Raw genomic sequence first — 21,355 nt, forward strand, 5'->3', positions numbered from 1 at the left:
CGCTCCCGGCTCGCCGCTCCGGGGACTCTGCGGCCGCCGATTGGCTCCTCACCCGCCCCTCCCGGCCCCCTCCCCTCCCCCAGCCCGGAACCTTAACCCCGTCGTGGCTGCGCCGGCGGCTGCGAGGGTCACCGCCTCCGGGCGAGCGAGCCACAACGCGGCCCGGTCACTGTCCTCGTCCACAGGCGGGGCGGATATCCAGGTGTCTTCGGAGTTCAGAGCAGACAGTGAGGGTAGGGAGCGGTAACCCAGAACTTTTTCAAGCTAGGGCAGGTTCTGAGGGTCGGGAAAGTCGAGGGGCGCTGCGGGAGGGGAGGCTGCAAACGCGAAAGATTTCATGTATAACCCAAAGGGGATGGTCGCATAGAGAAAAGATGGAAGGGAATTTAGGCATACAGCAGGAGGGATAAGGGTTAGACTTGGAGAGGAACTTTCCTTTGAGAGGAAAACACGAGCGGAGGTGAACACTTGGAGGGGAAGTGGGGGTTCTAGATCCCTGTCCAGTGTTCACTCAGCGGCAGGGAGAGAGAGCTGAAGGCCCCAGAGGGTCTTCGGAGGGAGCGCCTCTCTTCAAGTGCCAAAGGGAGTGGGGTGGAGGGCTTGGGGAGAGAGGACCATCTGGGGCTCGGCAGAAGGAGTAATGGGGGTGGGGAGCCGCTAATGCTTGTGAAATAGATTTCACTTTTGGCTTGCTAAATTATGGGGATCTTAAGTGGGTGAAAGGCTTGCAAGGGGAGAATGCTGAGGGACGGAAAGCAAAACTCCTTTGGTGGGGTGGCTTGTTTACAGGCGGGGTTGGTTTCCAGTTTCATTATTGGCAGAATAATGAAAATGATCTGCTGTAACCGAAGGCATGGAAGTCAGACTATGTGAAGAACTTACTGGTTTGGTGTAGGACCAAGATGCCAATCAATTACAACCAGTGAGGGAGATAGGATATTCATAGGAGCTGGTGTGCCCTGCGCTAGGGACTGGGGATCATTGGACAGCGGGAGGGGAGGTGCTGGGGTTTGGGGAGGGAGGGAGAATGAAGAGGGGGAACTGGGGGGAGGAGGAGGGAGCGGGAGTGATGGAGGAGGGGCAGGGCCCCCCTGCCAGGAGATCCATTTCTTTATAAACTTAAGCCAAGCAACTGGCAAGTTCTTTACAGATTTACAGCTGGGTCTCCTGGGGCGGCATCCCTCCTCTAAGGGGACAGCTTCAGCCCCCAGTGGCCTCCTCTCCTGGCCCCGATTTCACATGGCCCCTTCCCCTCTTACCTCCCAAAATAACCTCCCCTGCCTCCTCCCGTAGCCATATCTCTTTACACATGCCTGGCTCAGTTTTCTCACGGCGAGGCTGGGGGTTTGTGGACCCAGTGGGCCCCAAAGGCTCTGGCCAGCCCAGTGGACCTGCACTTGCATGTTAAGCGACCCCTGTCTTGCTGAGACTCGTCCTCCAGGAGTGCCTCCCCCACCTAGCGGGCACTTGCAGGGCTCCTTTGCCCTGTCAGGGTAGCAGGGCCCACCCGAACAGCTGGTTGGGCTTCCCAGTCCTCCTTGTCCCGGGTCTGTGCACCCTACCCCCAAGCACGTGGGGGAGGGGTTGGGAAGGCGCCAGGAGGCAGGGAGGGAGGTGGTGCTGCCCAGGAAGAGCCCATTCACCTCCCCTCCTGCCACACACAGGGCAAGACCACAGGGCCTGAGGCTAGGATCCCCGCACTCCTATCTTTGGGGACCCAGGCCCCTCTTGCTAAGCCTCGATCTCGTGCCTGCCTCACAGTGTGAGCGTCATGTCAGGTACCTGGCACCTGGAGGGGTCCTGGCTTACTGGTAGCTACGGATTCGGTCCTCTGGTTCTCTCCTGGCAGGATGTCACCTCCCCAGGCTTTCCAGAAGATCCCCTACCGGGTCATCCAGTTTGCCTAGGTCTCTTCTGTGTTCCCTTCTTCCCCTCTGGTCTGGTCTTGGAAAGTCCTCTCAAAGTCTCACCCTCATCTTCCCCGTTACCTTCTCAAGCCCCAGACCCCCAGAGCCCCTTGTCCTGAAAGCTAAGGGTTGGGAGAGGGGCCATGAGCGCTTAGGCTTTGGAGAGATGACTGGCGAGGGGTTTCCTGGGAAGAGGGGGTTTGGGAGCAGCTGGTGCCGGGGTGGAGCAGAGGAGGAGAGAGGAGAGAGGGGGAAGAGAGCTGGGGGTGGCGGGTGGAGTGTGCCTTTGCTGCCGGGTACACTGTGTAGGTCTGTCTGTGGAGGTGTGTGTTCTGTCGCTTTGACCTTTACTTATACCCAGAGCCCAGTGAATAATTGCTTGAGAGCGCCTGTGGGATGTGTGGCTGTCGGCAGGCGTGGGTGCTCACACCACCCGGGAGGGGCAGAGGGCCTGCCACCCGCGCTGGGAACCCGTCCTAGCGTGAGTAAGAGTTAGAGCCGCCCTTTGCAGCCCTGGCTGGCGTGTGTCTGAGTGTGCACATCCCGGATGCAGCCACAGCCTGGGCCTCAGAGCAGCAGCTGTTCTATGTTGCACTCTGGGTCCATGAATATTTAAGGTTACAGGGATGTGACTCAGTCATACAGTCACTTAACGGCTCCCACTCTCCCCTGCCCTCTGTGCCCGGCCTCTGGGTTAATGGGGCCACTCTTGGTTGCTCTGGACACATTTTTGCTTCTACTTTTCTACCTTCCTCACCCCACTAACCTCCTCATGCCTGAATTCTCTAATTCTCACAACTGGGGCAGGTATTCTTCATATCTTTATTTTACTTTTTGAGGGCAGAGTGGTAGAGAGAGGCGTTGCTGAGCTGGGCCACCTGGGCAGGGATTTGGGTAGCCAGGTTCAGCACCTGCCATGCAATCGCGTCCCTGGGTGACATCCACCACCACCCTCCCCAGTGGGCTCAGTTTCTTCATCTACAAAAAGAGGGGACCAGGTGACCCGCAGAGTTCTTCCTGTTTTTGTATCTGTGCTGAGTTAGGGATGTAGTACTCCCTCAGCCAGGAGGTTTCAAGGGCCTTTCTCCTGGCCGGGCCAGGGTGGCTGAGGCAGGTCCTGCGTGCTGAGCACAGGGGTGCACACATGTTCTCACACACTGTTCGGAGGAGGTTAGCTTTGAGGCTGCTCTTAAACCCCCAAAGGAGCAATGACCCCATCCAAGGGATCCCCAGGGAAGCCATATGCTCACACCAGTGTGCTGCTGTTTCTCCAACATTTCTGGAAACTCTCTTGGAATCATCTCTTGTGGCATATGCTCTGAAAATCCTTAGTGGGGAGTACATCTCTGTCCTTTAGGGTGACTTTACTCTTTTGAAAATGACTGAGAGTCTTTGAGGGACAAATCTTGGGAAGAAGGAGGGAGGCCAGGTGGGCCTGGCCTGGAAGAAGTGTGGATGCCCTGCAGAGAGACCGTGCGCCCCACAGCGCTTCCCAAGAGAAGTTTCCAGAGCTTCTTGTGGGCCCCAGAGGCACCAGAGGTGGAAGCGTGGCTTCTCAGGGTGGATCAGAAGGCCGGTGTCCTCTGACTGTGTGAGGTCCCGCTCGCCTGTGAAAGGGCCACGGCCGCCATTCTGCCAAGCTTGGGAGCTCACCATCCCTGCAGCTGGCACTCTTGGGAACGGGGCCAGAGCTGCTGGTTCAGAGGGGTGATCATTTCCTAAGTGCTCTGTCTCTTCACCAACCACAAATCCCACTGGTAGAGGTAGAAGAGACTTCAGCCAATGCAACCCTCCTGGGAGAGAGAAGAAGCAGCGCTCCCAAGGACCAGAGCTACGCCAGCACTTATCCCAGTAAGGTAGATTTGGTGGCTATGGCCAGGCAACGGCTGGACCTGAAGCAGGGCATGGGCCAGGTGACCTCGTTTTAAATTTATTTTTAGTTGTAGCTGGACACAATATCTTTATCATTTCTTTTTATGTGGTGCTGAGGATCGAACCCAGTGCCTCCCATGTGCTAGGGAAGCGCTGTATCACTGAGCCACAATCTGGGCCCCGAAAGACCTCTTGAAATACATTTTAATCCTCCGATTATCCAGAGCCTGGAAGACCCAGTCCCTGGACAACCTCTGGCCAGCCCTCCCCTTCCCAACTCTGTAACAGGGTGAATTTTTTTCCCAACAAATATTGATCAGGTATTCATATATGCCAGCCATTATGCTAAGCGCTAGGGATACAGTGAATACAGCGGAACACAACACAGATACAGTTTCTATCCAGTGACCACTTTCAGCCTAGTCAGAGTCAGGGGGACACAGAGGGAGCCAAGTAATTATCAGCTATGACTATTACAAAAGATGTTATGGACTAAGGGGCAGCAGGAAGGAGGAAGGAGGTCCCCGTGACCTCTGGCTGCGTAGATCCATTGCTCCTCCTCCACACTTAGATCCCTTTCCTGTGGTGGTCTGCCTGGGTTCAGGGCCCAGCTCTGCCATTTAGTAGCTCTGTGACCTTAGGCAAGTTGCTTAACCTCTCTGAGCCTCAATTTCCTCAGTCTTAAAACTGGCTTAAACAATAGGTATCCCATTCACAAATGGTGAGGGATGGGGCGAGGTCATGTCTCGAAGTTCCTAGCACCTATTAAGCACTTGCCAGTGTTTTCTCCTTTGGCTCTCGCTGAAATGGGGATGCAGGAGGGGGATTTCAGTGTTGTCAGGACCCGGGAGGGCGGTGTCTGTAGAACACCTCTTCCTCTTTCCAGCCAGGTCATGTTCTTCCCCACCTTTGTCAGATCAGCTGTTCTTGGTGTCCAGCTGTGTCCTCATCAGCGTGGACAATCACCCAGCCCTGCTCATTAACACCCGCCCTGTTAATGATTAAATCTAATGACTTTGACTTGGGGGTGGGAGGATGGAAAATTCCCCTGCCACAGGACAGGACGAGGGGAGGTGGTTAGCAGTAGGAATACGGGAGGGGAGGCCCCCGGGCTCTGCACATGTTGTTGTGGGTGACTGGGGAGCAGATGCCAGGTGTTCTCTGGGGGCTGCTCAGCAGGGGAGTGTGGCAGGAGGGGTCATCCGAAAGTTACAGCCAGCACTCTGCAGGGCTGGCCGAGCGCACCGGGCCAGGCCCCACCCTTACACTTGCCAGGTGAGCCCTTGGAGGGACTTGGTGAGATGACATAGTGCCACAAAACCAGGTGGCTTAAAACAACAGTAAGTTATTCTCTCACAGTTCTAGGGAGTGGGAAGTCCAGAATCAAGATGCCAGCAGCCATAGACTCTGGGGAAGGACCCTTCTTTGCCTCTTTCAACTCTGACAGCCCCAGGCATTTCTTGCCTCATTTTACCAGTAACTTCAGTTTTCACTTCTGTCTTTTTTTTTTTGGTACCAGGGTTCGAACCCAAGGGCACTTAACCACCAAGCCACATCCCCAGCCTTTTTTTGTATTTTATTTAGAGACAGGGTCTCACTGAGTTGCTTAGGGCCTCGCTAGGTTGAGGTTGGCCTGAACGCACAATCCTCCTGCCTCAGCCTCCCGAGCTGCTGGGATTATAGGTGTGTGCCAACACGCCTGGCTTCACTTATCTCTTCTTATGGTGTCTCCCCTCTGTCAGTCTCTGTGTCCTCTCCTCTTATAGGGACATCATCATTAGGTTTAGGGCCCACTCAAATCCAGGATAATTTCTCCCTGAGATTCTTAACTAAACGCATCAGCAAAGACCCCATCTTCATCTTCTGAAGTTCTGGGTGGACACACATTTTCCAGGGACACTATTCCACCCAGGATGGATGGTGCAAGTACCCGACGGGGTAGGGACATGGAGCACCCTGGGATGCTCAGGGCCGTGCTGGGACTGACACAGGAAGTCAGTGGCCCAGAGCTCTCTCTTGTCCATGAGAAGTGGAGGAAGTGCTGAGGGCCCTGGTGGCGTCGGGCTGGGTCTTAGGAGATCCTGAAGGGGGGACCACCAGGGTGAAGAGGGGAGAGATGCGACCGGGGAGTTCTAGTCAGCAGGAAGGAAGACTGAGGGGCTTGGAAGGGAAACTCTGGTGTCCTCGTAATTTACTCCCAGTGGAGGGGAGATTGTAACCTGAGTGATGAACAACGAGACCTTGTCATGATTAAAAATGAAAGTCAAGCACTCGCTCGCAGCCTGAGGTGCTTTTCTGTTCCACGGTCTTGTTTCCCACTGTCCCTTGTACAGTATCGGGGGGTGGGCAGGGGTGACTTTTTCCTTGCTCCTGGGTGAAAGCCTGGGACAGCCTCCTCACTTTTGTGCTGGCTCTGAGGTGAGGCACGGACCCAGTTCAGCCATCAGGACGACTGGGCTAACAGGCGAGGCGAGTCCTGGACCCTCTGCGTCCCGCTTCTCAGCCGGCTGGGTCCGCTTGGGTGGGAAAAGACTGAGGAGCTGGCTTCTGCTTTCCTGTCTCCTTCCCTCTGCCCGTGGTCCCAGCCCAGCCCTTCTCCTGCTTTCCCAGGAGTGTGTTCCAGTCCTGGTGCGAGGTGGCTGGTGGTAGCAGGGGGTGGGGATGGGCAGGTGCTGAGCAGACAGACGTTGGCTCAAGTTTCTGTGAGTGTCCAGTTGGTGCTCAACCTGCTTCTCTACCACCTGGTCTGGTCCTCAGACCTCCATACTCTTTGGGGTCCATTCTCTTGTTGGGGGATCTCCTGGCTCCTCAGAGCTCCCCTGCCAGCCCCTTCACCTGCCATCCTTGTTCCAGAAGCTTGGGATTCCTTTCTCAGCTTCAAGGCCCTTTTGTCCCTGGAGGTGGCCCTAGAGTCAGGTCCTGCGTGGGATCCATGGGGTGCACCTCCCTCCCTCTGCTAGGACCCAGCTTGCTCTCCCCTTCAGGTGAACTCTGGAAGTCAGGGTGTCTCAGCAGCTCGCCCAGCCTGCCCACATGGCGATTCCTCAGTCCTCATTCTCCAAAACCTCTGCTGGCACCCAGACTCCAGAACATTCTGCCACCTACCCCAGTGACACCATCACAGCCCTGGGGGTCACCGGTGCCAGTGTTCCACTAGGGTGGGGTAGGCCCTCTCTCTCCTTCCCTGGGAAGGAGACAGTACCGCTTTTTTCTCACAAATCCCTCCCACCCCTGCTTCCTTTCCATCCCATACCTCCTCTTTATACCTTTAATCTGGCTGAGGGAGTCAGAAACTAGTTCTTAAAAATTTCCTTTGAAATCTTCATATGAGATATCTCACTTTGAAGTTTCACCTATCGTATTTTGGTGTCTAGTTGAAATTATAATTTTAATTTCTTTTTGCAAAAATAATCAGGGTAATTACCATTGTGCCTGGGGAGAAGGGTGTCAGTCTCCCAGTCTCTACCAGCCATTATTGACTAGGAGAGCCCGGCTCCCATCAAACAGCGGAGAGGTGAAATGGCCACCAGAGGGCAGAAGATCCTGCTTCAAACCCTGTTTCCTGGGACTTCTTGGAATGAGAGGGCTGTATTCAATCTCCAGAGGCCAGGTCTCCCCAGGTGCCCGGGTCTTAGCTCTCATGGTGTCATGTCTGGTTCCCTGACATTGGCCTGCTTCCTGGATTCCTGCAGTCTAATCATTGTTCTTCCAGCCGAAGTATCAAATATGCATCAGTTCTCATTTGAAACTGACAGTCATTAATAAGTATCTACATTGTCAGGGGTGCAGAGATTAAAGCCACACTCTCTGCTCTAGAGAAGCCTAACTGGGAGGGAGACCCGAGAGCAGACAGTAACTGCAAGAGAGTAACTGCTGTCATAGAGGCAGAAATAAGAAATAAGGGCTTTGGGAGCATTTAGGAAAGAGCAACGAAAAGAAATTGGAGAAGGATTTTTAGAGGAGGGCAAATAGGAGTTAGCCTGCATGCATGTCTTTCCCTCCCTTCCTTCCTTCCTTCCTTCCTTCCTTCCTTCCTTCCTTCCTTCCTTCCTTCCTTCCTTCCTTCCTTCCTTCCTTCCTTCCTTCCTTCCTTCCTTCCTTCCTCTGGATGCATGGGAATTTGGGGAAGAAGAATGTGAGAAAAAGGGAGAGGCAGGTTGACAAATTCCTGGGGACAAGAGAGTGAAATGTTCAAGGGGACGGCAGAAAGTGGCTGTTTGCGGGGGCTGAGTTTGAGGACCGAGGGGGAGATTGGGCCCTTAGGAAACACTCCATTTTCCTTCTCAGTAGCGAGAGAACTTCTTTCCCCACTCCCGGTTTCAGGGATGAGGGAATGAGGCTCTGGTTGCAAGGATTTTATTGAACTCGAATCTTATGGGGAAAATGGGAGAGGATGGGAGCTTAAGCTTTTCAGAGAAGAAACACTTGAAGGATTTGATGCTGTTTAGTGGGCAGAGAAGGAGCCTCAGTTCGTGGGGGTGTGGGAGGTGAGTGTGGTTTAACAGAGGGTTGAGGGTGTGAACTTCAGACGGGCCCCAGAACAGTCCTGCTTCTTCCGGTACCCCAGTGACCTGGGGCTGGTTGCTCTCTTCTCTGAGCGTACTTCCTTATCTACGGAATGGGAATAATAATCTCTCCATCCTAGAGATGTGGCAGGTATTGAGTAAGGTAATATACATAAAATTCTCAGCACAGTTCCTAGTGAGAGCTGGTTAAATGGCAGTGTTTATTATTGGAATGATCCTGGTCTTCAGATATTTGGGAAGTCGTCACTTGCCTGTGCCGCTCACCAGGCTGCACTGTGGATGCGAGGTGGAGAGAATGGGGCTGGCGGGGAGGAGAATGCTCCATGAGGGCGCCGAGCCTGGAGGAGCCCGCCTGGGGCTGCAGGAGATCTCGGTTGCTGGAGGTGCCCAAGCAGAGGCCCTCCGGGCTCTTCCTAACACAATGCTTTGGGACCCTGTGAATCAGGGCACGTGGATGAAAGGTGAGTCCACGTGACCAGGGAAGAGGAGCCAGCGGTGGAAAGGATGAGTCATCTGCTGGTCTAGGCCAGGTCTTCTGCGCCTTAGAGTCCTGTCTCTGCGGGTCAGGGAAGGGCCTGCAGCCTCCTACCTGCCTGTGATGGAACCCCATATTCTGTGAAGGAAGTTTGGGTGTGGTGAGGGATGTTCTGTTTTTATAAGACCCTGCCCCGCCCTCAATAAGAGAAAGCAGTTGAGGTCCCCCTGCCCCTGCGGGTGTTGAGAAACGGTACTGAAAAGGGGACATTGGCCTCCTCCCTCTAGCGTCTGGATTTCCGATATCATGTCACATCCTCTGGGCAGGCGGCCTTCTCAGCTCTGCATGAATGCGGAGGTTGGGACGGGAGAACCGGACCTCTGAGCTGGTGCCCTCTCAGCCCTTCCCAGGGGTCCTCCTTCCCAGCCACTCTGAGAGAGGAAGTTCCTTATCTGTTGCTGGGTCCCTGTGTCTGGTTCCCACGCTTACACCACCCCGCTCTCCTACCCAGTGCATTATGGCCACGCGGGCAACCTCCCCGGTCCTGGACCCGTGGGTAGCCTTCCCCAGCTCGAGGCTCTTATCCTGCCTTTCCCCTTGCTGTGTGTGCAGGTGCCCCTCTCACTGGCTCACAGGCTGCCCTGTCACGCCATTTAGTGCCTTCTCACCAGTTCCTTCTGTCACCTCCCCAAGATATCCCCTCGGTGCCTTTACTATGCTCTGAAATGATTTCATGTATACATTTGTTAACTTGTTCATAGGCTCTTCACCTCACAAGCTCCGCGTCACCTGGGAACTTATCAATTGCTATTATTCACTCTTTTCTCCCCAGGACCTTTGAACAGTAATTGCTGGGCAAAGAGAGTTCCATGAATGAGTTTGAATTGAACTCGGGAGTGAATTCAATGAATGAATGGTGAAATCAGCTGCTTCCTTACTAGAAAGGAGCAAGACAGGAGCGAGAAGGGTCCTCTCCTCTGATGGAAGACCAGGTGCCGAGGTCATCATGAAAGTGAGACGGGCAGGGAGGTGGGGTGGCCTGGTCTTGAGCTTCCAAAGAGGGAGATTTTTCAGGGAGAAAAGGAGATAGGATACAGGTTAGCAGCCATGATACAGAATAAGGAGGACGCCCTTTTGCACCTTCTGGTTCTGAGGTGATTAGCAGCTAAGCGAGTAGGCAGTTTCCACTTGAGAGGATTGTAGAGGCTGTGGGATTCTCATGAAGTCTTAAAATGTTAAGATTAGTTGATAGAAATCAGGAACAGTGGCCGCACACCTGTAATCTCAGTGATTTAGGAGGCTGAGGCAGGAGGATTGTAAGTTTGAGGCCGGCTTCGGCAACCTAGAGAGATCCTGTCTCAAAATAAAAAATAAAAAGGGCTGAGAGTATAGCTCAGTGGCAGGGTGCCTCTGGGTTCAGTACTGGGAGAAAAAAAAAGATTAGGTGGTAAAGTATTCAAAATAAAACATTGGGAATATCAAAGAATTTGCTGATTACAGGTCAGAAGTTCTAGAAGGCACAATAAAAGGGTTTGGGAGGGAGAGACTGGGTAGAGATTGGGTTGGATCAGGTGCTGGCAGAGCCAAGTAGAGTTGAGGATCTGGACAACAAAGATCCCTAGAGGCTTTGACTTGGGTCCTTGAGGTCAACATAAGAGGTGTGACATTAGGGACTTGGTGACTAGCCCTTTTGCCTATAAGAGCAAGGTCTCATTGCCTGCCTAGATGGTTTGGGGATCTTCAGAGACTGATTCCTGTGATTTAAGGTGATGGACAATCCCATAGGAGCAGGAGATACGTGGGAGCAGAATAAATTTCCCAGAGGATATCCACATCCTAATCCCCAGAACCTGTGAATATGTTTGGTTGTGTTGCCAGTGGGGGAGTTTGCAGATGGAATTGAGGTGGCTGATCCACTGACCTTAACATAGGGAGATTATCCTAGATGGTCTCGATGGGCCCAGTGTAATCCCAATGGTCCTTAAGTGTGGACAAGGGAGGCAGAAGAGAGAATCAGACTGATGGCGGGTGAGAAGCTTTGACCAGATGTTGCTGGAATGGAGGAAAGGGGCCATGGGCCAAAGAATGTGGGCAGCCTCTTGAAGTTGGGAAGAGGCAGGAAGCAGATGCTCCCCTACCGCCTCCAGGAAAGGAATGTAGCCCTGTTGACACTCCTTGATTTTAACCTAGTGAGACCCATCTGGGACTTCTGAACTGCAGAACTGCAAGATAATAAACTTGTGTTGTTTTAAACCAGCAGGATGGATCCTGGTAATTTGTAATTCGAAAACTGATACAAGATGAAAAGTTCTACTCTCCTGGTGACTCCCCGCTCCTGCAGGGTGCGATGCTGTGACAGCTGGTGAGGTAGAACATCAGACCTTGGTTCACAAAAGGGCGGAGTTAATGCATGAACAGGAATGTTCCACCCTCTCTCACAGGGGCACAGGTTTGCACAGAGCTTCTCTTTCCTACCTCTTTCTCCCCTGGGGAAGGTCTGCTGTTTCCTTCTCTGGTGGCTCAGGCAGGAGGAAGGCAAAGTGGTCCCTTGGACTTGTGTCTCAATCACAGTCTCCAGTCCAACTTTGCCAGTGAGGTCAGAGTGCTGTGGGTTGAGTGGCACTTGTCTGCCATTAACAACATGGACATTTTGGTCTCCTTTCTGTTCCTGTTCTCTTCCCCGATTCCACTGATTGGGCTCAGATGGATGGAAGGATGACATTCAGGTGGACCTCCCTGGGGCCTTGGGGATACGCTTAAAGGGGACTCTTCGTAGTGGGTTTGAATAGGCAAAGGCTCTGAAGGTAACTCTGACCTGCAGCTTTGTAAATGTAGGTGAGTCTGGAATGAAATTACCCTAATTCCATGTGGGTGTAGACAGCCAGACTGTGAAATGTTGGCTTCAAATTAGGTGTGGCAGTCAATTAGGTGATGCTCGGCTGCCTGTCCCAGTTCCTGACTGTCACTTTGGAATTGCATTCTGATCCACAGCAGGAATCATGGAGGGATTTAATTTATGATCTGATCACAGACTTCTGGAATTATTTCCTGCCACGTAATCTCCAGTCGGCTTGGGGTTGTACACTTATTAAACTCTGACTGGGGTTGGGGATTTCAGAGGCCCCTTGTGGGACTAACCACAGATATAAAGGAACAGGACCCCTTTAGAGAGGAAATGTCATTGTGGGTGAAAATGGAGAAAAACTCAGTGGAATGATTACCAACCTGAAGGAACAGTGAATAAGTCCGGTACCTGGAACACTCTGTCCTTAGGGAACAGATTTATTCAGGGAATCGGGGGACTTGGGGTTCATGTAAGATTCAAGTCTTGGTCTTGTAGTGAGAAAAGTCAGAGAGAAAGAGAGCGAAGGCATTTCTGTTGATTGGACTGGGAGAAAGTATGAGATTTTTCTGGGTGAAACGTTGAGTTCTTAGTGCCCGTGCAGGAGATATAGTAAAAGGAAAAGGAAGTGTTTCCGTGCTTAAGTACTTTTAAGGATGAGACTAGAGAAGAGTAGAAGATTCATTCATTGCTCTATCAGGAGGGTGAATGGGCCCCAAGAAATTTAACAAGAATGCAAAACGGAAGGCGGCCACTAGAGGGAGCGTGGACCCAGAAAACCATTGCTCGTAGTGCGCGAAGACCAAGAGGTTTAGTGTAGAGACTGCAAACACTACCAGGTAAGTTTCAGAAGGGGCGAGTTACTCATTTCTTTCTTTTTTGAGGGGATATTGCCCAAGCCTTGAAGAAACATGCCCAGGAGCCATGCTGCACAGTTACTGAGAAGATGAAACACTCTAAGGGGAACTCATGCACGAGAGAACTAGGCCTAGCAACATCTGCGTTAATCTTGGACTAATGGGAACAATACTTAAAATCTCTATAACAACGTGACCGAAGAGACAGTGCGCATGTGCAACCCTCCAGGGGTTAGACTTCACGCTAAAATTAAGCCTCTTTGGGAGATTTCTCCCATTTGAGGTTCAAGTTTATGTGTTGAGAACTCTAAAGAGCTGCTGCAGACTGAGAGCTTCCTGGCAAGGTGACAATAAGTCTTTCTCAGAAATCTCCAGTTTTCTGCCACAGCGTGTAGCGGGCATTACAAAGCAATTCCTGCTGAGATCAAAGCTCCTGCCTGCCTTTTGGAATTTGAGGAGGAGGGAGAGACTGTCATTGAGGTGCCTTGGCATCACCTCTTCCATTCTGGCTGCATTCTGCCCGGATAAACAAGACACATTTCTGCCCCCTGTGTCACCACCAGCTGCCTGCTGATGATCCTTAGGGGGAGCACTGGAGAGATGAAGCACGCAAGCAGTAGCAGATACACGGCTGGAGACCTCTCTAGAGCCACCATCACAGGAAGTGCTGTGGCCGACTCTGGCCGTCCTCCTCTTCCTCATGCCCCTTGAACCTGCATTAAAGGCTTCTCCCCTCTCCCTGAGCCCCACCAGAAACCATGCACTAGGTTCTGGACACAGAACTTCCCTGGGACCTGAGAATATGCCTGTGTTTCTAAGTTTTGTAGGGTGGAGCTGGTGCCATGGAATCCCATGTGTCTTAGTTACACTGATTTTCAAAAAAGATGGATCCATGAGCTACTTGGGGATGGAGTAAGTCAACTCTGAAGAAGCTAGAGGAAGTTCTACCACTTCAGGGAAAGAAGACCAGGATGCCGCCAATGGCCAGATCTAGAGTCCTTTGCAGTGAGTCCCCTGGCTAATGAGGAGCAAAATAAGAAATGGGTGTGGGGACGGGAGGGGGATGGGATTTTTATTTCCTTTTGTTCTAATTTAAAAGAGATTTTAATTTCACTTTTGTTCTTTGCTGTTGACACCAGGAGGGGTTTTTTGTTCAAATTTAGGGCATTTTATTGGTTGCTGGTGTTGAGTTGTTTGATATTCGAGGCCGCCATGAAGCACTTACTTGGTAAGCCTCAAGGGAGCTGTACTGAGCAATGCGACTGAGCTGACTGCAGAGAGGAGGTAGAGTCTAGGGCACCATACAGCTTCCGGGTCCTACACGGACCCAATTCAGAGCCCTTGGGGGCCAACAGCAACTTGGCCACCTCACTGATTCCAGGAGATTACACAGAAGAGCAGTGACGACCCGGACTTCACTTTCTTCACCTGAAAGTGGGGATGACAAATTTGAAAGTCTTTTGCAAGGATTGGATGAGGAAACGTGTGTAAAGCATTTGGAAACGGGGCTGCCCCATAGTGGGAGCTGTATAGGTCAGTGAGCCACATGGTCACCTGTTTGGTCCCAAATGGACAGAAGTTCGCCAAGTGGGAGACCACCCTGGTGCGCTGCCCGTCTTCTCCCTACAACTCCCATCCCCACTGTGACTGACTAAATCACAGGCCCACCGGTTAAGCCTTCAGCATTGTCAAAAGAGAGGTTCTTCATGTCGGGGGCTTTCTGCATTAAATGCTTCCTTCAGACAAGAGGGGCAGGTTGGAGGGAACGCTTCCCGGGCTACCTTTCCGTTCCTTCCTTCTTCCCGTCTCAGCTCTCTTAGTGAGTGAGCTGGGGCGAGGAGAGTAGGGGAGAGAGGAGAAGGCCCTCACTCTTTGGTCTGTTATCTAGTGTTGATAGGAGCCCTGCATTTCGGGTTTACTGGTATAGCTGTCCAGTCATTAGCTAGGTGGACACTTTGATTGCCACTGGGCAGTGTGCTTTATGTCATTTTCTGTATTGGTCTGAACTGGAGGGTCAGGAGGATGAGTTTGGGGATGTCTTATCTCCAAGATGCTTCAGTTTTGCTAATCTAATCTCAGGAAATCTTCCAGTTTCTTCCAGAACTCCATAATATTTTGATATTTTGGCAAGAATTTTGCAGTGTCTTAAGCAACCGCTGGGGGGAAATTCTTCATAGAACTTTGCGTCTAGTCTGGTGGAGTTGTGTGACCTTATGCTGGGGATGGGGGACTAAGCAAGGGAAAGTGGACAGGGGGCTACTTTCCATACCAGGAGAAAGCAAAGGAGGAAGGAGATTTTTGTATGTCTTCAGCTCTGAACACACTTCTTCCAGATTTTTCTGGGTCAGGATAGTGCCAGCCCTGCACTGTAGTTGGCCAGTTGCTCTGTTGGTCTTCTGAGTGCCTTTCCTGTGTCCTTGGAATAGGACACTAGAGACCAGAGGTGTCTTCCTTCCTGCCATCCTAGCTGCCCTTGAATGGGCAGCCTTCTTCTCCTTTGGAAGACAGAAAGAGACTTTCATTCTCCCATGTTCTTTTTTATCCAATGAGTTCCACATGCCCAGGGTCACAGAGAGATCAGCACATATTAGGTAGATGGGTCTGGCACATGGTGGATGTTATCATGGAGTGGGTACCCTGAGAAGTTCTGGAAGATGAGGGTGTCGAGGAAGAGGGGTGGAGAGAAGACAAGAAGGTACAGGATTGGACTCTGGAAGCACGCTTCGGAGTCCAAAAATGTACTAGGAAATGAACAGGGAATTTGGAGAACCAGCAGAGTGCAGTGTCCTGGAAGTCACCAAGGGGAAATTTCTAGAAGGGATCCTGCACTGACAATGCAGAGTCAGGACTGAGAAACAGCCATGAAGCCTGTGGTTGTCTGTGGCTTTCGGGGGAATAGTCACAGAGGACTGTGGGAAAGGGCGATCTGCAGGGAGGTGCCTCTCTGATGACGTGGAGGGGCAGGGTGAACAGTGTCAAGGCTTCGCCAAGGATGTTCTGGGAGGCAGAGACTTGAATAGGTCTGTAAGCAGAGGAGAGCAAGAGGCTTGAACTCAAAGGGGCAGGGCAGTTGAGGGAGTGGGGGCCTCCTGCCTCCTTTTCCCACAAAGTCACACACAGCTGGGTTTGGATTGCAACGCTTTAATGCACGGATTTGAGGGGCTGCGATGGTGGTGGAGGTGAGTGCAGCGTGGGTGGCGGAGGCACCTCCCATGGCCCAGCCTGGGATTTAGGTGCCCTTGTCCTCAGGGTCCCATGACATCATTGGCGTTAGGTAACAGGCCTTTCAGATAGTCCAAGATTTCTTTTATTACTTTCTTCAGATCCTTCCCCATTTTATATCCAAAGATGGTTGATTTTCCCTCCGAGGTGGTTGCTGGGAAATAGTGGGAGAAAAATGTCAAGTTCAGGCTGGTTCTCTCCCCACCCTTCCCAGCATTCTGGCAACAACCTTCTGCAGTACTGGCCATCAGTGGGTCTTTTGGTCTCACATATTTAATTCCTGTTCCCCCCTCCTTATTGCCATCCAAGTAACTCCCCCACCCCTACCCTTTTCTGGGCAACACCTCCCAGTCATTTCCTCCCTTCCCCGGCTCGTACCGACAGTGGGAGTGAATTCCGTAGTGTCTTCCATAGCATGTTTGGAACTGTCCCCTTGGAGTATGGGGTGAAGCACTTCCCGTTTTTGACTTTTTGGTCCAGTGGATTTTATCACCACATTCTCTTTGGAAATCGGCTCTGTGGAGATGAAAGTCTCCGTGGTGGGGTCCTCACTGGAGATAGAGGCCTTCCCGGGATGGTTGATAGGAGCCAACTGGGTGGCTGGGGCCAAGGAGTTGGAGGGAGTGTGGGGCAGAGAAGGAGCTCCTGGTGAGTGTAGTCAACCATTGCCGTACCCTTCCCTTAGTGTGCAGAGGGCATCAGGGTTGAGCCTTGCCTAGCCAACGTACAAGTGGGATAGATGTCTGGTACCAGAACCCAATTCTGTGCGCACCACCAAGGTACATACTTGGTTTTGAATGACATTGATTAGGAATGCCACTTTTCCCAGCAAACCCACCTTGCCAGTTAAACGAAATTAACTTGGCTAACACCTGTCTCATTGTCTGGTTCACAGGAGGCATTCACAAATACTGGTTCTTTTCCTGTGAATTCTGGATATCATCACCTGAGATTAAACCATGTCCACGGAGAATCTACAAAGTAAAACCTTGCCACGTTCTTGGTTTTGGGACTGTGGGGGTGAGGAGCCTGGAACTTGGCTCCACTTCTTCAGATGGGGAATTCATCATTTATTGAACAATGTTTTACCACTACCATCTTACTCTAAAGGACTAGTATGAGACTTACAGTCATCTGTGGCCTGAGTCTTCAAGGGGATTTCATCTTCTGGCTCTGAAAGAGAGGAGATTAAAGCCCCAGAGGTTTCCAGACAACTAACATGTGAGTCATTCCGCTATAACCCCCCGCAACATTCTCAATCTCCCTTACTCTTCTAATGTTTTTCTTCTCATTTTTAGCACTCCAGGTAATTTATTGAATATGTTTATTATTCTTTCTTTCTCCTTGAATGTAATCTTCATGATAACTGAGGGCTGTCTAGTCTGTTAGTGGATCCCAAGTCTTTAGAGCTGTGTCTGGTACAGAGTAAGTGCTTGATAAGTAGCTATTGAGTGTGTGTGTGTGTGTGTGTGTGTGTGTGTGTGTGTGTGTGTGTGTGTGTGTCTGGTCCTCATCATACGAGAAAGAAGGAGGCCCAGGGATGGGTAGGGACTCTGCGTGAGTAGCCCACCATTGCCAGAGGCTGGGATCCGGTCTGAATCTCTGTTGACCCATATTCCACCTGATTTGGGCCCAGTTTATCTCCTTTGTTCCCAGTCTCAAGCTTTCTGAGTAATAGGGTTCCTAGGTTCATATCCCCTGGTCCCTCACCTCCATCCCTCGGTCATCTCAGGTGTGGACTTTGTGTTCTGCGTCTCCCCATCTTTCCGTACAGCATATTACAAGGGCTGAGAAAGGGCCTACCTTGTGCTGATTTCCCTCAGTGACCTCTAGGGGACCAAGGAGAGTGAGAAAGAGGCTACACTCACCATGGAGGATGGCGAGAGAGGTGGAGGCCAGGCTGGCCAGCAGCAGGACAGTGAAGAGTTTCATGGTGGAGCTGGAGCAGGTTCTGTTTTCCTGGGGGAGGCTGCTCAGAGGTGCTGAGGAGGCCTCTGGAAGGGGCTTTATTTATTTTAGGGTAAGAATGGACTGTGGGGGAACCGGTTTGGGATTGGAGCATACCAGGTTTCCCCTTCTAAGTTCTCTTTTCTGAACGTGTTTATTTTTGGGAACTGGAACTTCTGGGAAACCAGTTAACAGGAAAGTGAGGCCCCCAGGCTTCCCCCTGGCCAGGGCCATGCCGCAGGTGTGCCAGCCCCAGGCTCCATCCGTGTGTGCCTACGGAATGATTTCCTGGGTATGAGTGCCCCTCCTCATGATACTCATTACTGGTATCAGTTTGCTTTTATTCTTGCAATTATTTAATTCATATCCATCTCCCTCAGAAGAATGAATCTTCCATGATGGTTGGAATTATATCCATTTTTCTGGCATTGTTTTTCCAGTACTTTTCCAATAGCTGGTACAAAGTAAGGGCCTGGAAAATATTAATTGGGTGAATGAATCAAGGAGGGGCCAGACTGCTCTCTAGGGTGCAGATAAGTCTCCCCAACAGTTTAGGAGTGAGGCTGTACAGGAATTTTAACAAACTGCCAGAGTTTGTTCACATGGGATGTCTCATTTAATTCATGACAGTTAGGAGGTTATTTATAAGCAGAGAAGTTCATATTCACAGAGGTGAGGTGATTTGCATGAAGTCACATATTTGGGTGCATTTGGACCAGGTCAGACTAGTTCCACATCCAGAGTCTAGTGGGCAAGATGGAGCAGTGGGTTTCCTGAGGAGGCTTCTGGAGAGGAGGTGGAAGATATGCCTAGGACTTGGGTTCTGGTCCTAGGCCTAGGAACTGAATTGGTTGGTCTCCTGTGCCCTCCTCTTGCTGGAAGTTTTGATGCTCTCTCTGAAACCTCTGTTTCTGGATCATCTCCTGGCAGGAGAGGGTTGCCAACCCTGAGACTGAGCCTGCTGCCCCCAGCAGGGTGCATGCTTGCTGGGAATGTGGGGTTCTACAGAGGGTAGCCTCTGGCCTGCAGACCACAGTGAATGTTGGGCTGTGCCAGACTCGAATGCGAGTCCTTCCTTTCCTGGAGGGGAGAGCCCCGGGAGCTGGCAGCTGTTCTCCAGTTGCTGCAGGACAGCCCTCACCTTAGGCAAGATGGTGGGGTGAAGGAAGTTTGTCTTGAGCTGCCTCTCCCCTCTCCTTCCTCCCCGAATCCCTCTCTTACCAGCGGTCTCCTCTCCATAGCCCAGGGAACTTAGGAGCAGGACATGGACAGATAAGGGCAGTCACAGTAAGTCCATGAGGACAGGATTTCAGCTCTGTAGGCTTATTTCCCAATACACAGAAAAATACACTGGTTGATGCCCCCATCCCTGCTCTTCTGGCCTCTAGTCTGTTTCCATCACAATCCGTTGTCCACACTGATCCTGGGGGGAGCTCCTGAATTCTCGCTGCTTCCCTGCTTGAAGGTCTTTAATGACTAGCTATTACCCAGAGAGAAAGTCCAGAATTCTCAGCCCTACCCCTTTCCAACCTCTCCTTTTACTTCTGTGAGTTATTCCCCAGCTGGTGAAGTGTTAGACCTGGGTTCATGCTACTTCTCTTTCAGAAATGCTCTCTCCTCTCCTTCTGCCTGGTTTGTTCCTGTGCCATGACCGAGACCAGACCCCCCACCCGCTGGAGTGAAGACCAACACCTTGGTCAGTCAGCTCACCTCTGTGGCTCCACAATGCATTGTTCCTCTCATCATCTTTCCATTATTACTTTCCAGTACTGTTTATTGAGTACCTGACATTTGCAAGCTTTGGAGGTGTAATGGCGAACAAAACCCATCTGGTCCCTGGCCTAATGAAATTTATTGTCTAGCATGTATGACATTCTGTGTCATGATCTGATTTGAAACCTGTAATTTTTACGGTCAATTGCCATGTCAAGGACAAAAGCCATAGGTTATCTCTGCATCTTGATTTATTTAGCATAGATCTTAACACATGCTGAATGTTCCAGTCTGGTTTTATGGAATGAGTCAATTTGCTTGTTCAAAGATGACCTCTGGGGACATATTTGCCCAATGAAGTGTCTCCTGAGTGTGTTTGAGATCTTTCAGAGGCTTTCATCAGCAAATAAATATTAAAAAAGAACTCAGTGAATGCCTACTCTATACCAGGCGTGATGTGGCTATTGCAGCTCCAACAAAACAGATCTTGTCCCTGTTCTCCTGGCTCAAGTTACCAGATAAAGATAAACTGTAAGTCACCCAACCAAATGTCAATTTAATATAAGGAATGAAAAAAATTCAGTCTGTCTCAAATATTACACAAGCCATAATAAATATGTCTGAAAACATATTTAACATGTTCTGTATTTATTTGCTAAATTTGGCTCTCAAATCTCCAGGCCAACTGCAGACTAGCAGGAGAAGCAGGTAAGACTTCCCACATATAGTCTTTCTGACTTGTCCTTCTAAGATCCCGGCCTTATCCTATGTGCTTGGTTCAGGTATAGGGAAAGTTGCCTGCCATACCTGTAACTTCCTCCTGAGAAAAGAGGTCACAGAGATTCTTGGCATAGAAGATGTCAGAATGACCTTATTTTCCTGACCATTCCTGTTTTGTGAGGAATCTGGGCTTTATTCAAAGGCAGCTTAATAGGCTGGACATAAGGAAAGCCAGTGACTTCTGAGGAGGCCAGGGTGAAAGAGCTGTCCTTTTCTGGTGCTCCATATGGGATGGTTTCTAACCAAGTCAACAAGACTGAATTTTGAGACAGAGATACAAAAGAAAGAGTTGCAAACACAATAGAGGAATAAAATAAGAAGCAGAGTGACAGTAAAATGGAGACAGAGAGCTGGGCACGATGGTGCAGGCCTGTAATCCCAGTGACTTGGGAGACTGAGGCAGGAGGCTCTTAAGTTTAAGGCCAACCAGGGCAACTTAGTGGCACCCTGTCTCAAAATAATAAAAAGGGCTGGGGATGTAACTTAGTGGCAGAACACCCCTAGATACAATCCTCAGTACCATGAGGGAAAAAAAAAAAATGGAGTCAGAGGTGAAAATCCATGCCTGGAGGAGCTCTGGGCCTGGCATCAGATTTGCCAGAGCAGCTGGAGGGCTCATGGCTCGGTAAGAGGCCTCCTGAAATGGCTCGCGTTCTTCCTTCTTACTGTCACTGGATGTAACCTGAGTGCATCTTATAAACTGGAAAAAAATCTATTTCCTTTGAAGATATTAACTTCTCGTCACTCTTCTGGCCTCCAGTCTGTCTCCACCACAGTCCATTGTTTACACTCATGCTGTAGCAATCTTCTGAAGTTTATGCTCTGCCACCCCATCACTGTGTGGCTTCCATCCAGCCATGCCCTTTCTCTGGGCCTCAGTCTCCTCCTCATCAAGAAGAGGGAGGGTCCAGATGGGCTTTCTAGGATTCTTGTTCCAGAATCTGACAGCACCTTGGGTCCAGGCTAGACAGCTTCTTGGGAGATTTTCATTTAAGAAGTAGAGGAGTGTCAGGCTGGTTGTACCCAGACTTCAGTGCACATCAGAAACAGCTGAATTTCCTCCCTCTTCATTTAGTAGGTCTGGGATGCAGCCCAGGAATCTTCATTTAAAACCAAAGTTTAGGGAAGTTCTGAAGTGGAAGTGTTGGGGACAATGCTACCTTAGGTTGACAGTGTGGCTTCTAAGCAAAAGCTTAAACTACTTCTCTGGCAAC

The 21,355-nt window shown here is 50.9% G+C and overlaps 1 protein-coding gene and 1 long non-coding RNA gene across 6 annotated transcripts; one reads left to right on the forward strand and one right to left on the reverse strand.

Annotated features, from left to right (window-relative positions):
• The first annotated feature begins 91 nt into the window (after positions 1-91).
• LOC306662862 lies at positions 92-19,390 on the forward strand. 5 transcript variants are annotated; one of them, XR_013764280.1, is made up of 6 exons: positions 94-233; positions 9,613-9,772; positions 11,041-11,229; positions 13,364-13,484; positions 16,597-16,922; positions 19,254-19,390. It is a non-coding gene; the product is annotated as an uncharacterized lncRNA (long non-coding RNA). The 5 variants fall into 5 exon arrangements; XR_013764278.1 differs by lacking the exon at positions 19,254-19,390 and having other exon boundaries at positions 92-233; positions 11,038-11,229; positions 16,597-17,427; XR_013764279.1 differs by lacking the exon at positions 19,254-19,390 and having other exon boundaries at positions 93-233; positions 16,597-17,427.
• Positions 15,399-19,257, reverse strand: LOC306662861 (glycosylation-dependent cell adhesion molecule 1-like). The gene is made up of 4 exons (XM_079143050.1): positions 17,570-19,257; positions 16,830-16,874; positions 16,080-16,301; positions 15,399-15,855 (listed from the first exon to the last, which is right to left on the reverse strand). Exons 1-4 carry the CDS (start codon positions 17,631-17,633, stop codon positions 15,725-15,727), a joined length of 462 nt encoding a protein of 153 aa, XP_078999176.1. The 5' UTR covers positions 17,634-19,257; the 3' UTR covers positions 15,399-15,724.
• Positions 19,391-21,355: the final 1,965 nt, after the last annotated feature.

Source organism: Sciurus vulgaris (assembly GCF_902686455.1).
Source record: "Sciurus vulgaris genome assembly, chromosome: 5".
NCBI classification, from domain to species: domain Eukaryota; kingdom Metazoa; phylum Chordata; class Mammalia; order Rodentia; family Sciuridae; genus Sciurus; species Sciurus vulgaris.